Here is a 16,450-nt window from a genome sequence, read left to right on the forward strand (position 1 = left end):
AAGCCCCAGCAGAATGTTCACTAAGAAGATACTGAGAGTCAACGCGTAAGCATATGCAATTAGCTGCCAAACTGAAATCTAAGCGAGATATTTACATACTGAGCCAGGAAGTTCTACCACAACTTTAGGTAGATTAACACGAAAAAGAGGAGAGGTACTAGAAGGAAAGATGCAGAAAAAGTAAAATTGTACAAACTGCCCCAGCTAGAAAACAAGTGAAGTGCCAAACTTGCCATCAGTAACAGCTCACAGCAGATATGTAGTGCCTGCTCCAGATCAAATGATGCCAAAACAAGAGTTAGCCAGGCAGGCTGAATCTGAGGCTAATGGTTGTATCCTACAGACTCTTTTAAAGAAAAAATAATTTAGGGCCAGCCCTGATGGCCTAGTGGTTAAAGTTCAGTGCGCTCTGATTCAGCGGCCCGTGTTTGGTTCCTGGGCACAGAACCATACCACCCATCTGTCAGCTGCCATCCTATGGCGATGGCTCACATAGAAGAACTAGAAGGACTTACAACTAGAATATACAACTATGTACTGGGGCTTTTGGGAGGGTAAAAAAAAAAAGAGATTGGCAACAGATGTTAACTCAGGGAAAATCTAAAAAAAATTAATAATAATAATTTAAATTCTGATCCTCTTATTTAGTAACATGAAAGTATAATGCTCAAGCCTTTTCTTGCTGGAGAGGTAATCAGTAGGAGATCATATAAGTTATCATGCAAACCAAGACACTTGAAGGGGGAGAGCTGCTAATAATCATGCTGGAACAACAGGTGAAAACCAGGATTGCACAAAGCAAATTGGAGTGTATGGGCATCCTAGTTTTATCAGGGAGTTTCCTGTAGAGGAGGTAAAATTATCAGCATAAAAATATATGGTCTTCGAATCAGGTGAGAAATCTGAAAGAAAAGGGTAAAGAAAAAGAATGGGAAGACTTGAAGAAAGAAAAAGTGTGGAAAACAGTGGCATCAGTCAACATGGAAATAATGAGAGGTCTATTCTACAAGACGAAGACTACCTCTAGAAAACACAGAATTCCATAGGCCATTTCTAGCTATGGATAGGAGATTATCATCATTAAAGTCTCTGGTACCACCTTTCTTGTGAGCAAAGGTAGACAGTGGGTTGTAAGAGACAACCTAGAATGTGGGGGAGCCTGGGCTCAAGGCCAGAGCATGCTGGACATACTCTGTAAGCACTACGGAAAAGGACGTGTGGAGTCCTGCCTCAGAGGGGTTAGGGGCAGGCCTGAATATGGTCCTCAAGGACACTGCAAGCTCTCAAGGCACAGAGCCCACTCCTGGAATCTTTAGACAAGCTGGGAGCCACCTGTGTGTAGGGGAGGGGCACCAGCTGCAGACTCTGGAGTCTACATGAATACAAATGGGAACACGCCAGTATTAGCTCCATGTTAATCCAGCCTTTCAGAATCACAAACCACAGCAAAGCGTGTTCTAAGTAGATTCTGTCCTCCATTTTCTATAACCTCTTTAGTGCTCTGAGGTAAGTGAAGCCAAATTCTCTGGTTCTTTAGGGGCTGAAAGAGTTCATCTCAATTCTGAAGTGGTTGGCATGAAGTACCTAGTTAGTTGGAATCTGATGACAGTAAGAATCTGATGACTTAGAAAATCCCTAATGTAGTAAATCTGTCAGCAATTAGTTGAAAGCATACTCTAATCATATTTGGTAGCACATAAAAACCTAAATGAGCAAATTCAAATCAGTGCTATCAGTAATAATCTCTAGTTTCTAAAAATAACTTGGGAGTAGACCAAGCAAACATTAGCTGTCTCCTAATGAAACTGCCTCAGGAAGTGGACCTAAACTTTTGGCAAAGTACTAAAGCTTCCTGGAATGACCTTAAAATCCCTTATTTGTTCTCCCTGCTTTTCAGGAAAAATTCTTACATTTTTCACATAACAAAAGCCACAGAGTGGGGTATTATTAATAATATAAAAAGTCACAAGGTCTGGAAGTTCTACCAAAGATCTGCACCATCCTCCTTTGTGTGCCCAACAGACATAAACACCAAAAGACAAAGTGTATTAAACAAAACAACAAGAAGCGCCCACCCCCCAGCCATACAGGGACCTGTAGTCACTTCTGGAGTGTCCACTCCTCTCAGTTAATACATGTACAAACTTCAAAAAATCAGCTACATGATATATTAGGATGTTAACCAAAAACATCCAAATTCTGTTGCTTAGTAACTGCTGTCAAAAGATCCAATTTCCAGCCCTGCTCTTTGTATGGACTAAACCATGAAAAGAGGAGGATTAGGCACCATCATTCTGTTCTGCGCTGACTACAATTTGCAGTGGGATTTACAGGAGGATATTCAAAGAAGATTATTTCTTTCTTACAAAGCTAGTGGAAAGGAAATTTTTTTTCCATTAATTTTCAGTCCTTTAAGAACAAGCCTATATTATGTTATTAATGGGCATAGTTTTATAAATCACTGATATTTTTACTTAATTTTGTTCAAACAATTTAGTCACATCAGATTGTTCTATTTCATCTCTCTACTGATTGTGTACTCGGAAAGCATCAAGATTAGGTAATTACGTAAGTTAAAGTCAAATTCTGCTGCTTTGTTCTTTTGCTCATTTAATACCACTAATAGAACTAGTGAAATAGGCTTTTTTTTTTTTTAAAGTATAGATGCAAAAATGGATACAGAAATTAAGAGTTTAAAATAGAATGAAGTTGTGGAAACAAACATAAATGAGGGAGAAGAGGAAGATCTGTGAATACTTCAAATATCCTAATGGAACACATGGTATCCCCCCAGAATGTAATGATAATACCTCATACAGACTTTGGCAGTGTTGGGGAGTTTATCTATGGAGAAAGGATTTACTAAGCAAATTAAGAGAAGTACAAGGTGAATTTTAAATTAATTGAGAATAAACTACTTTCATATATTTTAGCACCATCCGTATGTGAACAAGAAGCAATAGCTTAATTACAATTAAATCTTAGATACTCATTAAAGCAAAACGGCCCTCTCTACTGACAAAAACTTACCTCCTGGTTTAAGTAATAAAGTGGTATATAAAGATATTCTATAAATTAACTATTCATATCACCTCTCTTTAACAAAAATTAATGGGTTATAATATCTCTGAGTTTCACAAACTATTGCCATTGCAAAACATTTTGAAAAATCTTTTAAATTAAGAATGTAGTCATTAAAATGTAGCTGAAGAAATAATTAAATGCCAATCTTTTACCTATCAAACTAGCAAAAAATATTTTAATAACATCAAGTGTGGGTGAGAGTCCACGGAAACTGACGCTCTCATATGATGGGGCTGCAAGTGTAAACTGGTGCAACTTTCCAAAGACGTGGGCTTTAGGAATCATTAGTATTTTACATAAGAGTTTTGATAGCAATATTTATCAAAAATCTCTAAAATACTAATATTTTTACCTTAGCAATCCCAATTCTGAGAATTTATCCTAAGGAAATAACCAGAAATGTATGTACAATAATAATGATAAGTAAAAATAACCACTACACTTTATTGAGCACATATTATATCCCAAGGCACTGTGTGATACTTTACATAAATTAACATCTCATTTAATTCTCATAATAACCCTATAAGCCTGCTATTAATATTATCTTCATTTTATGATGAGAAAACAGAGGCCTATAGGTTAAGTGACTATAAGAGCTGATAGTGTGGTGGAGTTGGGATTCAAATTCAGATCTATTTGAAACCTAAGCCTAAGTTCTCAGCCAGTAAAATATGATGCTACTCTAAGAAAAATCTAATATGAGAATGAGGGCAGTGATTTCCCTAGTTTGGTAGTTCTACAGAATATTATTTATAATTGTGAAAAAACCTGGAAACAATCTAAATGTTCAATAAAAAGGAAATGTTTAGGGCCGGCCCCGTGGCTTAGCAGTTAAGTGCCCACACTCCGCTACTGGCGGCCCGGGTTCGGATCCCAGGCGCTCACCGATGCACCGCTTCTCCAGCCATGTTGAGGCCACATCCCACACCCAGCAACTAGAAGGATGTGCAACTATGATATACAACTATCTACTGGGGCTTTGGAGAAAAAAAAGGAGGAGGACTGGCAATAGATGTTAGCTCAGAGCCAGTCTTCCTCAGTAAAAAGAGGAGGATTAGCATGGATGTTAGCTCAGGGCTGATCTTCCTCACAAAAAAAAAAAAAAAAAAGGAAATGTTTAAATGGATATTATATAGCTATTAATTTAACATAATATTGAGATAAATTTTAATGACACTGAAAAACGTTCATAATATAATTAGTGAAAAAAGCAGGTTTAAAATAGTATGTCAAATGTGATCCCCAATGCATAATGTGTTTACGTGTGTCTGAGTAGAGAAGAAAACTGAAGGACAAACATGGACTCTCTTTTTAATTTTCTTCTATTTTTTTTCTGTATTTTCTAAATTATTTTTATAATTAGGAAAAGCCACATTTTAGGGTGGAGGGTGGGGGAGAAGCATTCAAAAGGAAAAAAATGTCCTCTCCAGAATGATAAAAAATTATAAATTATTTGTGTTCTGGTAAAAAAAAATGAAAACGTCTTCTTCCCATCCTCACAGTAAAAATGAAGGGCAGAGAACAGTGGTGGGAGGTAGACGAGAACTACTAAAGAATGGCATTTATATTCCATTTTCAAAAGCAACCTGGAAGACTTAACACCTTTAGACTGGTTTGAGCCCTCAGGCTTTTCTCAACCTATCATTAGGCAACAATGTGAAAACTATTTGCAAGGAAAGATTTTGCAATATTTCTAATATATTTCTAAGACAACTATGCTTCATTCTTTTCTCTGTTCTGTACTTTAGTTACAGGGAATAATATTTTTTCCCCAAGGAAAACCAAAAAGTCTAATATGAATTTATTACACTGCTGAAGCAGAAATAATTTTTGTAAACTTAAAGGTGCATGGATGATCCAGACAGTGAATCATGAATCGAAACCATTTTGAATAAGCTTGTATAGACATTTATTTTTATATTCCTTAGTCTTCTACTCATCTAAAACTCTACCTTGAAAGGCTGCAACTATTTAAAGATTAAATCATAAGTTATTAAGCCATTAATTTAACCATTTAAGCCTCTAAAATCAGCACATATTACCTTCCCCCCTCAAGTCAATTTGCAAGAGATTAAAGTAATAAAAATGATAATATCTCACACTTACAAAGCAACTTTGATCTGCAGGAGACTCAAGTACTTTTTAAAAACTTTATAGAAAAACTAGGACCATCCACCCACATCTCCAAGTACATCTGAGGTAGAAGCTGGCAGCTGGCAAAAAGCAAAGGAGTAATTTACCATCTGCACAGTAGACTACTACTTTTGAACAAGTATAAGGAATAGATGGAGTCAGAGAAATGCAAATAGAACTGGTTGTTCAATTAAATGTAAGTTCAATGGCCACAGATTCCAAAGGCTATTATTTAAATTTTCACCAGAGGAAGTGGCTTAAGGATTCCCTGTAGAGGGAAGAAACCAAAAACCAAAGAATAGCAACCCCTACCTACTTTAGAGAAATCACTGGTCCTAGTTATTCTGTCCAGATTTTCCTGGGAAGGACAGACACTACTGGTTTCACCTCAGACACAGAATGCACTGACTATGATATTTAAGTTCTTTTTGTGTCTCCCTCTCCTTCACACTCAACTTCAAAGATCCTTACATAGAATATTTACCTTGATATCTCAGTGTGCAAGGCTGGAATCCTGTTCCACACTCTGCCTCCTCCATCCATTTCAAGCACCCTACACAATTTTCTGCCACCTGCGCAAGCAAGAGACTAACTTCTCAAACTTATATTTTTTTGGGGTCTGCTTCTTTTTAAATGTATTTTTCCTGTTCATTCTCTTCCCTAAAGAAAACCTGAAGTAATTCTATCCTACCTCTTTAAAAAGTGAGGGCCTAGGAGGAAGGCAAAAGAGCACTTGAGCTGCCTTTACTAGGGAGCACTCTAATTCTCAGGATTTTTTTCCCTGATTCTGCTTTTCCCACATCTCTTTAACTAACAGTCACTTCCTATCTATAAAAGATAAGCATGAAAAAAAGCATTTAAATAAAAGAAATTCTTCAACTAGATGTGAAAAATAATTTCTTCACTGTCTGGGAGTATACAAAATTAGAATATCAATGGAAATACTGCCTACCAAGTGAGCTGAAATAGACATTAGGAGTCTTCAGCATTGATTTTGTTGTTGTTTTTTAAAAAGCAGCCACCTACTATTCTAGATGCCTTACATGGCACTTGCTTGAATGTAAGAGAGATGGACCAGATGATCTTAGAGTCTTTTCAGCTCTAGGAATCTATTCTATGTTGTTCTAACTTTCACTGATGGTTCAAAGCAGCCAGTATAAGGTGACAAATGGCACTTGGAGAAAGGAAGTAGGATGAAGACTGCATTAAGTTGCCAAGCAGACTCTCATTATTATCTAACATACCACATTCCTTTTGTAGGGGTTTTGAGGATAGCTTTCCAATGATATACCCCTCTTCTTTCCCAAACTATACAGTTAACTTAATGGACCCTAAAGAGTTTGACTCTGTACATTGATGAAAGAACTTAAAAAAAAAAAAATCCTAAATGAACTTGCTCCACTCTACTCAACACTCTTAACTAAGATCTTTCTTTCAATAAAGTTGATACAAACTTAAGAAATAAAAATTAATTATAATATGTACTAAACAAAGCATTATTTGGAAGATAAAGGTAATAAAAATGTATTACTAAGTTAAATATATCTAAAACAGTCGCTGTTTCCCCCTACATTCTGCTAATAATTTAGTTCCACTTGAGAAGAACATAGCTGCTACAGCTTTTATATATACACATGTACAAAGATAGATATAAATGTAGATGTGTACACACACATCTAAGAGATAGGAAATTAAAACGAAAGTAAAAATCTTGATACCTTCTTTATGGCCTGACACTTGGCTGTCTCAGAAAAGCCAATCATCTTATCAGGAGAACAGATCTTGATGAAGGGGAAGTTGGATTCCTCTGCAATCTTTGCAGCTAAAGCAGTCTTCCCACTATGAGGAGGGCCTGCATAAAGATATGAGCAAGTCAGGGGAAAAAAGCCAACCTAAGCAAAGAGGAATAAAACAAGTTTCAACTTTTATCCACAATATACTGAGGTTTCAACTAGTTGCTCATTAACATTTCCTGTCACAATTTCATGGCAGACATGTTTTCTCTTATTTATTAGCAACTAAACTTAATGAACTGATTAGCATTTCTCAAAAGTATGATGAAATACATTCCTTCTTTCTTTCTAACAAAGCCTTAATCTTTCAAACTTCTGGCTAAATATATAAAATGCAAGGGTTTTGCTTCTTTAAAAAAAAGAGAATGCATTCAAATGTGTATCAGTACCTATGTTGTTAGTTCTATCAAATCATTTGTCTAACAAAAAAATACAATCTTCTTAGATGATACTGGGGGCAGAGAAAAACTGCCTTATAGAAGCAAATGTGGCTTGAAAACCTAGAATTCTAAAGACTCAAGCCTTCTCATAAAGGCAACCAAATCTACAAACTTATCTGTATTTAAACATCTCCTCTGTTTTCCCTTCTGTGTAATGGAAGATGTGTCCCTCTCTTCCATCCATAAACCGACCAATTCTTCCTTTCCATCTTCTGGGGAACCTGATATTATTATTATTTTTTTTTTTTTATAATTTTATTTACTTTTCCCCCCAAAGCCCCAGTAGATAGTTGTATGTCATAGCTGCACATCCTTCTAGTTGCTGTATGTGGGACACAGCCTCAGCATGGCCGGAGAAGTGGGGCGTCGGTGCGCGCCCGGGATCCGCACCCGGGCCTCCAGCAGCGGAGCGCGCGTACTTAACCGCTAAGCCACGGGGCCGGCCCCGGGAACCTGATATTATTAATTGCACTCCTCCCCTATATGTTCCACCTCTTCCTCTTTCCTGAAGCCTTTCTTACAGCATTTAAACATGCTCTAGTCTATCTGACAGTTTAATAAACAAAACAACAAAACTCCTTTTGGACTTCACACCTCTCAACACTACTCTTTCTTCTCCCTTCAAAATGGAACTTCTCTAAATAATTACACTGGCTGCCTTCCCTCTTCACCTTCATCCATCCTCAAAAAAGCCCCATGGCTTCCATTCCCATCTGATGGAACAGGCTCCGCGCTAGGGTCACCAATGACCTCCATGTCACCAAATTCAACAGACATTTTATCTGTTGGCCTCTTAGGAATATTTGATACAATCAGTAGCTCTCCTCTTCCTTTAAAAACTTTTCTTTTCTTGGCTTCTGTGATAGCACATTATCTTTTCCCCCTCTTACCTATCTGGTTACTCTTGCTGTCTCCTTTGTCAACTCTTCCTGCTCTACTTAGTCCTTAAATGTTGACACTCCTCAGAGATCAGCTCTAGGCCTCCCTTTTCTTCTCAGCCTACACCCTCTCTGTAAGTGACATCATCCACTCCCATGAATTCAACAACAGTCCATATACTGACAATTCATGAGTGTATATTGTCAGCCAGATCTCTCTTCTGAGCAACAGACCCACATATCCAATGGGCTACTCAACTTTTCCCATCCAATTATCCTGTAGGAATCTTGAACTCAACATGTCCAAAATGGATCTCATGATCTTTCTTCCCAAAATCTGCGTATCCACTAGTGTTCCCAATCTTAGTAAACAGCACCATTTACAAGGCCGTGTATACTAGAAACCTGGGGATCATGTTTGATACCTCTCCCCATATTCAATCTAATTACTTAATATTTCTAAACTTCAGCTTCCCCATCTACAAAACGGGGATAACAATAGCATGTACCCTCAATGGACTGAAGTGGGTTTTAAATGAGATAATATGTGTAAAGTGCTAGTAGAGTGACTGGCAAAAGTAAGAGTTCAAAAAATGTTAGCTTAATTATGATTAATAATTAACCAACAATAATTTTAAGTCTCTTTTAGTCTACCTCCTAAATATTTCTCAAAATGGTCTACTTACCTCCATCTCCACTACTACTGTTACTTCAAACCAAAATCAGCTCTCATTAAGACTAATGCAACTGCTTCTAACCATTGGTCTCTCCCATATCTTTTTTGCCCCTCCAATCCAATCTCTATCACAAAGCAGTCATGATGTTTTGAAAATACAAATCTGATCATGTCACTTCACTGCTTAAAATCCTACAAATGGCTTCCCACTGCCCCTCAGATAGAGTCTAAATACTTAACATGGTCTACAAGGCTTTGCATGAACTGGCTCCTGTCTACTTCTTCAGTCTCAGGTCTAGCCAATCTCCTTTTCTGTTTCAATATCCTTCCTGCCCAGAGCTTTTTCACATGCTGGTCCCTCTACCTAAAACATCTTCCCCAATTACTTTGCCCGGCCAGCTTCTCCTTCATCCTTCAGATCTTGGCTTAGTGTGTTTCTCTTGGGGAGCCCTCACCCCCAGACCTTTGGAAGGGGTTAGATTCCCTTGTCATGTGGACTCACTGAACTCTTCTGTTGTTGTACTAATCATAAGTGTAAATAAATAATTGATGAATAGAAAGATCTTCCCTTTTTGTCTACATAGTAAAATCCTAACTGATCCTTCAAAGTCTAAATTAAACACCTCCTCTAGCTTTCCTTGACTACCCCCAGGCAAAATGACTTGCATTCACACACACCTTTACACATATACACTGTAGTTAGGAATTTGTTTACATATCTTTTTTCATGACCAGATTGAACTCTGTGAATGTCTTTGTATCCTCAGCAACTAATTCAATGCCTAAAACATAGTAAGTACTCAGTGAATATTTATATAATTGAATTGCGTACTATCTGGTATCATACAGTCTATTAAGTGACACAGAAGTTTAGATAACAATACTATAAGAAAACTAGTTGCTATCATTCATCAGTAACATTCTACCCCAGGAAAATTTTAATTTGTGCACAATATTGGTACATAAATTGGATTACTATTTTCAGATCATGAACAGGTTTAGAACTGAAAATATTTCATTTTTTTTGGAATGTGCTAAATGGCTTTGTCAAAGTGCTGCTTTTTTTTTTACTTTTAATGCCATCTCATCATTCTTTCTCACCTTCCAAAAGGACGCTAACCAATGGTGTGCGGTCACTGTTTTTAGTCTGCTGAACCAGCAGTTCCCCATCTTCTAGAACTCGAGTAACTGGATCACCCCATTTGATGATACCATTCATAATATAACTTGCATAATCCTCTTGGTTTGTGCCAAATGCCTATGGAGGAAAAGGACAGTTTAAAGCATTTTGAGCATTAGTATTAAAAACTAAAATATTTAAAGGTATAAAAGATGAGTAATAATTCCTACACGCTAAAAGTGTAATATCCCATATTAATGTAAAAAGCCTGAAAAGCCAAAAAAAACCAAAAAGCTGTTTTATAATTTTTCATTTAACTTTTTACCCAGTGGGGGTGGGGGCTGCTTTGGGTGACTTAATGGAATAAAACAATAGATTCTAGGCTCAGATTCTACCAGAGCCCAAAAGGCCTTGTAATCCTGGAGAAAGGGTATGTTCCAACGTGCTTGTTTCTGTAAAGAGGACGCAGGTTGTGACTCTTTGTTAAGAATAAAGAGAAAAATAGATTACAGACTCAGAAATTAGAAACACTTGGCTCAGCAGACAAAGATACTATCCTAACACTGACTGTACGTGATTAAAATGGGAACATGAAATGGTAGTGAGGAGATCTTGGTATAGTATCTTGAAATGGTAATGAGGAGGTCTACATCAGCTTGGTGGTAGGGAATATAAGTTAAATGGCACCAAAAAAATAAAATAAATAAATGGCACTAAGGTAAGTATACATGTGTAAATATAAGATTTAGAACGAGGTAGAAATGAGCAGCTGTAATAAAAGACTTAAGGGTTAGGAAAAGGAAATAAAAGCAATTACTATATATAATAATTTTATTTGTGCTCACTGTATAATGGAGCTTAAATTGGAGCTTAAATCACCTCCCTCTTCATTTTCCTCAAATTGTAACTCCCATCAAACCAGCTGCTAAAAGTATTCAGTAACTTTAGTACTCAGCTACTTAATTGAATCGCATTTTCATAAGGTTAACAGGAGAAGAAATGAGTAGGAAAACATAACCCAATGTAACATAAAGGCCATATATCTTGAGAATTTCAAATTTTTAAAAATTATCATATCCCTCAAAAAGTCAATTTTTCATTACTTGATGTATGGAAAATTTTAACAGTTCTTTAGAAGTTGCACCTCACAGAAAGTCATTCTTTGTAATACTGTGGTCTCATTACTCTATTACTTTGCCACTAAATCATTTTTCAGACCACTCTTTGGTCCTTCCATACACTAGTCCTTCGATTCTTGAGTACAGAGGAAAGTCCTCATTCCCGGTCTGGATATGGTAAATTCAGTGGTCCTGTAAAAGGTTATAAAGGAGGAGCCTAATAAATACTGGTTGAATGGCTGTTGTAGGAAATATGTAGATTGGCTGGCTTTTGTCTTTAATTATTTCAGATATATACCTCAGCCTCACAGCAGCAGCTTTATGATGCCTGAACCAGGAAACAGTGACCCTCTCAGGCTACACAATGTGTATGACTCTTCCCTATTGATCCTGTCATTTCATTTTTTGTTTTATCCTCCAGACTCTTAGAATAAATGAAAGTAAGTTATTACTTACTTAACTAAGTTATCTTAATTTCCCCTTCCTGGAAGCCAAATTATTATTTATTTATTTAATTTAATGTTTTGTATTGAGGTCACATTGGTTTATAACATTATATAAATTTCAGGTGTACACCATTGTATTTCAACTTCTGTATAGACTACATTGTGTTCACCACCAAAAGTCTGGTTTCCATCCGTCACCATACACGTGTAGCCCTTTACCCCTTTCACCCTCTCTCCACTCCTTTCTCCTCTACAGATACAGAGAACACCAATCTGTTCTCTATAACTATGTGTTTGTTTGTTGTTGTTGTTGTTTATCTTCCACATATGAGTGAAATTATATGGTATTTATATGGTATTTATCTGACTTATTTCACTTAGCATAATACCCTCAAGGTCTATCCATGTTGGCCCAAATTACTTGTCATTAAAAAATATTGGAATAGATCAGTTAGACTGGGCTCTAATATTTTGGTAACTCTTACAAATGAAAACGACAAAAGATTAAACCATTTCCATTGCTCAGTAACTTTTGAAAGTAATTATTTTATATTTACAACTCAGAATAGTCATAAAGCAGACAGGGCTAAAACAAATTGATTTTTGTCTTTAAAGGAGATACTTGCAACAAATAATTACTGTCAAGAATATATAAAGAACTTATACAGATCAAATAAAAATAAAGGATAAACAATACAACAGAAAAATAGGCAAAAGACATGAACAGCATTTCATAGAGGACACTCATATGGCCAATAAACATATGGAGAAAAGTTTAACTTCATAAGTAATCAGTGAAATGCAAATCAAGACCAAAATCAGATCCCATTTTACATCCAACTGAATGGCAAAAATTAAGTCTGACAATAACAAGTGTTCTAGAGGATACAGAGTAACAGGATCTCTTTTACATTACTGGGGACAGTGTTTATTGGCTCAACCACTGGGAAAACAGTTTGAAATTCTTCACTTTGAAGCTGGACATTCATATACCCAACAACTCAGCAATTTTATTCCTAAATATATATCTAAGAGAAACTCATTCAAGAATGTTTATAGCAGCACTTGTTTGTAATAACAAAAAACTGATAACATTCCAAATGCCCACTGACAGGAAAATAGATAAATTCAGGTAGTCACACAATGGAATGCTATTTAGCGATGAAAATGAATGATGTATAGCTATAGAAAATCACTTGGATGACTCTTGGTAATAAAATATAATAAAACAGCAAGTCCCAGACAATTATATACACCATATTTTATTTTATACACCATGTAGACTAATGACAACAGTCAAGAATTAAAGATTAAGATTAATCCAATTCTGTGCACCTGAGGCCCATTTAAGAAAGAAAAACAAACATACACACCTCTTTAAGAGGCCTTTTTACAGTTTGTTTCCGTACTAATATAGGACTCCAAACAATGGTTACTCAAACATTAGCGGTTGTTTTATAGGAAGATGGGTTAGTGAGCTTATACTATATTCTAAAGCTCCAACTATGACTGTTGAGTTTTGAGTACATTTTAAGAAAACTGACACCTTTTTTTTAAAGGCCACCTAGGATGGTTAAGAGTCTTAGAAACTATAGCAGTTAGAGGAACTAGAGGTATTGAGAAAGAAAAGGGAGCTTGGAAGAGGTTGGGGAAAGAAAGAGAGAAAAAGGAGGATATGAGAGTTAATTTTAAATATAATAACTAACATATAGAAGATGGATGAATTAGGATGAATTTAGGTTTCCGTAGCTTTAGATTACATAAGAACCAATGAGAAAACTAAATCTAGTTCAATATAAAGTAAGAACTAATAATTAGAGAGTCTCAAAATTGAATGGTCTGCCTTGTAAGATGGTGAGTTTCCTATCATGAGAAATAGTTCAGTAAGTACTGATTAATTACCGAGCCATGAGAGTGACTGTACAGATGTTCCTTATATTGTACGCTTCCAATGCTGAGATTTTCTGAGTTTTAAAACTACTTATGATATAACCTTGCATAATACTAGGCAAAATGGCACTTACTTCTCTCCCGAATTATTATTTTGGCTTATACATCACTCAATATTCATACTTACTGGTTTGATATCATTCTCCAAAGAAGCAAAGAAGTCTCCTCTTGTCACCTGCAGGCTCTCTGCTTTCTCCATGTCCACTTCCACTTTAGTACTGGCCTAATTAGAAATGAAAACAAGATGTAAGGACAACCAAGATGTAAGCATATGTTCAGCCTAAGAATGTAATATCTGAGAACTTAAAAAGCATAACTTCACAGACAAAAAACATCTCTCCCAAATTCACAAACATATATACTCTTTGCCTAAACAATTCCACTTCTAGGAATTTTTCCCATAAGTATATTCAGAAATGTGTGCAGAGTTATATGTACCAGGATATCTACTACAGTAATTTGTAATAGCAGAAGACTGCAAGCAAATTAAATGTCCACCAAGAGGGTACCAGTTAAGTAAATTATGACACATCTGTACCAAAGAACACTGGATAGCCATTTTTTTCAAGATGAGTCATGAGGAGGAGAAAATACATACAGAGGGTCGCTAACAACAGTGGTTCTCACCCTTGGCTGTATATCAGAACAACCTCTAGAACCTTTGAAGCTGTATAGGTGCCCAGCCCCACTCCTTTCAGGCTTTTGATTTAACAGGTCCAGCAGAGGGTCCAGGCATTTATATTTTTATGTGCAGCCACTCCTTTCAGGCTTTTGATTTAACAGGTCCAGCAGAGGGTCCAGGCATTTATATTTTTATAAAATGCTGCAGGTGATTCTGATGCTCAATCAGGTTTACGAACCATTACTCTAGGAGACCAAGGACCTAAACTTTGACTTGTACTCATACTTTGTGCTTGAGAATCTATGTGCCAGCTCCAAATATTCTGCTTACTGCACCTGGAGCTAACGCTGAGAATAGACATCTGGAGAAGCACCAAGGCCTTTATCAGCACTTGGAGCTGCCTAGACCTGATGAGTGATTAAGATACCAACACATTTTTTAATGCGACTGGGCTCACTCCCAATAGCACAAGGCAAGTGAGTCTAATTTTTAAAATGGTACTTCAGTTTTTTAAAAAGATATCTTAAAAAAATCTGACTATAAAACAAAAGTATGTTAAGCAATATCAACCTTCCATCGATTATTATAAAACATGAGTCATGTTCCCGTAGGAACAGACTGCTGAGACAAATAAAATGACATACATTTTTTAAAAAGTCAGCCTTATGAGATAAAAAGAACTATGTCAGGAAACTGGATCAAGATGGCAAACAGAACACATTTATTCATCTTCTTTCCTGCCTCTAATTCCATGAAATGACAGAAAGTAAGAAAGAAAGGTTAAAAAGCATGGAAGATATATCCAGAAGCTTTAACACGGATCTCAGAGGAGTCTCAAAAGGAGAGAAGAGAAAGAATGATAGAGAAAAAACAATAAAAGACAGAAGAAAAAAATTTCCCACAGCTGAAGAAAGGTGTGTCTTGGCAGTTTAAAGGGTTCAATGAGTGCTGATGAGGATAAATGAAAAGAAATTCACGTCTGTCTAGATACACTGTGGTAAACTTTCTGAGCACCAAAAATGAAGAGAAAGTCCTAGAACATTTTTGAGAGACAAAAACAGATTACCTGCAAAGGAGCCAGAATAAAACTGGCATGGTACCTCTCACTGGCAACACTACAAACTAGAAGACACTGTAACCATGTCTTCAGAAATACATCTGGCTATCTCTACCCTAGGAAATGATTCTCATATGTACAAAGGGAACATAGGCAGGCATTTTCATAACAGTATTATGCACTGTTCTAGGCACTAGAGACATAGCGGTAAATAAAACAGATAAGGTTTCTGCCCTCATGGATCTCACATTTTAAATTATGTTGTAACATTCTAGGATACTGTGCATTTGTTCAAAATAATGAAGACTTAAATATACTGACATCGAAAGCTATCCGAGACATATTGCCAAGTGAAAAACATAAACTACAGTACAATTCCATTAATTTTTGGGGGGGCGGGGGAAGATTAGCCTTGAGCTAACATCTGTTGCCAATCCTCCTCTCTTTTCCTGAGAAGATTGGCCCTGGGCTAACATCCGTGCTCATCTTCCTCTATTTTATATGAGACCCCGCCACAGCATGGCTTGACAAACAGTGCATCAGTCCATGCCCGGGATCTGAACCTGCGAACCTCGGGCCGCCAAAGCAGAGCGCGTGAACTTAATTGCTACACCATGGGGCTGGCCTAACTTTTCTTTTTTTTTTTTTTCAGCACATATGTTTATGAATGAAAATGTAAAGGAAACAGACTATAAAGGTATATCCCAAATGTTGGTGACCTCTGGAGAGGGAAAGGGAAGGGGTGTTAGTGATGGTCTTTCTCACTTTTCCCTACATACTTGGGCATCCTTGAGTCTTCTACAAAGAGAATGTATTTGTGTATGACTTCATAGAAGAGAGAAAATTAACAAGTAACATTTAAATAGACAGACGGATATTCTACTTAAAGAGACAATTAGCATTTAAATTATTAATAGGGTTTTCACTGGCACATATTAGGCGTTCAATAAATATTAATCACATTTATTTGACATTTCTAAGCTAAAAAAAAAGGAAATGGTGTTATAGGAAACAAGCATGCTATGAAAGAATTATGATGCTCCATTCTTAATATATAAATCTCTACAGTGCTTTACAGTTTATAAAGTATGTTCATATACATTAGTTCATTTCATCATACCCATTATCTC

General features: G+C 36.4%; 1 protein-coding gene across 1 annotated transcript in view; it reads right to left on the reverse strand.

The window, feature by feature from the left end:
• Positions 1-16,450, reverse strand: part of NSF (N-ethylmaleimide sensitive factor, vesicle fusing ATPase) — a 146,908-nt gene that overhangs the window by 33,894 nt on the left and 96,564 nt on the right. Inside the window, exons 13-15 of the mRNA XM_004432596.3 lie at positions 13,769-13,864; positions 10,109-10,265; positions 6,939-7,072 (exon numbers count right to left, since the gene is read on the reverse strand). Of these exons, the coding sequence (XP_004432653.1) occupies positions 6,939-7,072; positions 10,109-10,265; positions 13,769-13,864 (387 nt within the window). The remainder of the gene's footprint in view (positions 1-6,938; positions 7,073-10,108; positions 10,266-13,768; positions 13,865-16,450) is intronic.

The sequence above is a fragment of the Ceratotherium simum genome, chromosome 16, assembly GCF_057802395.1.
Source record: "Ceratotherium simum simum isolate JZ-2026a chromosome 16, ASM5780239v1, whole genome shotgun sequence".
NCBI lineage: Eukaryota > Metazoa > Chordata > Mammalia > Perissodactyla > Rhinocerotidae > Ceratotherium > Ceratotherium simum.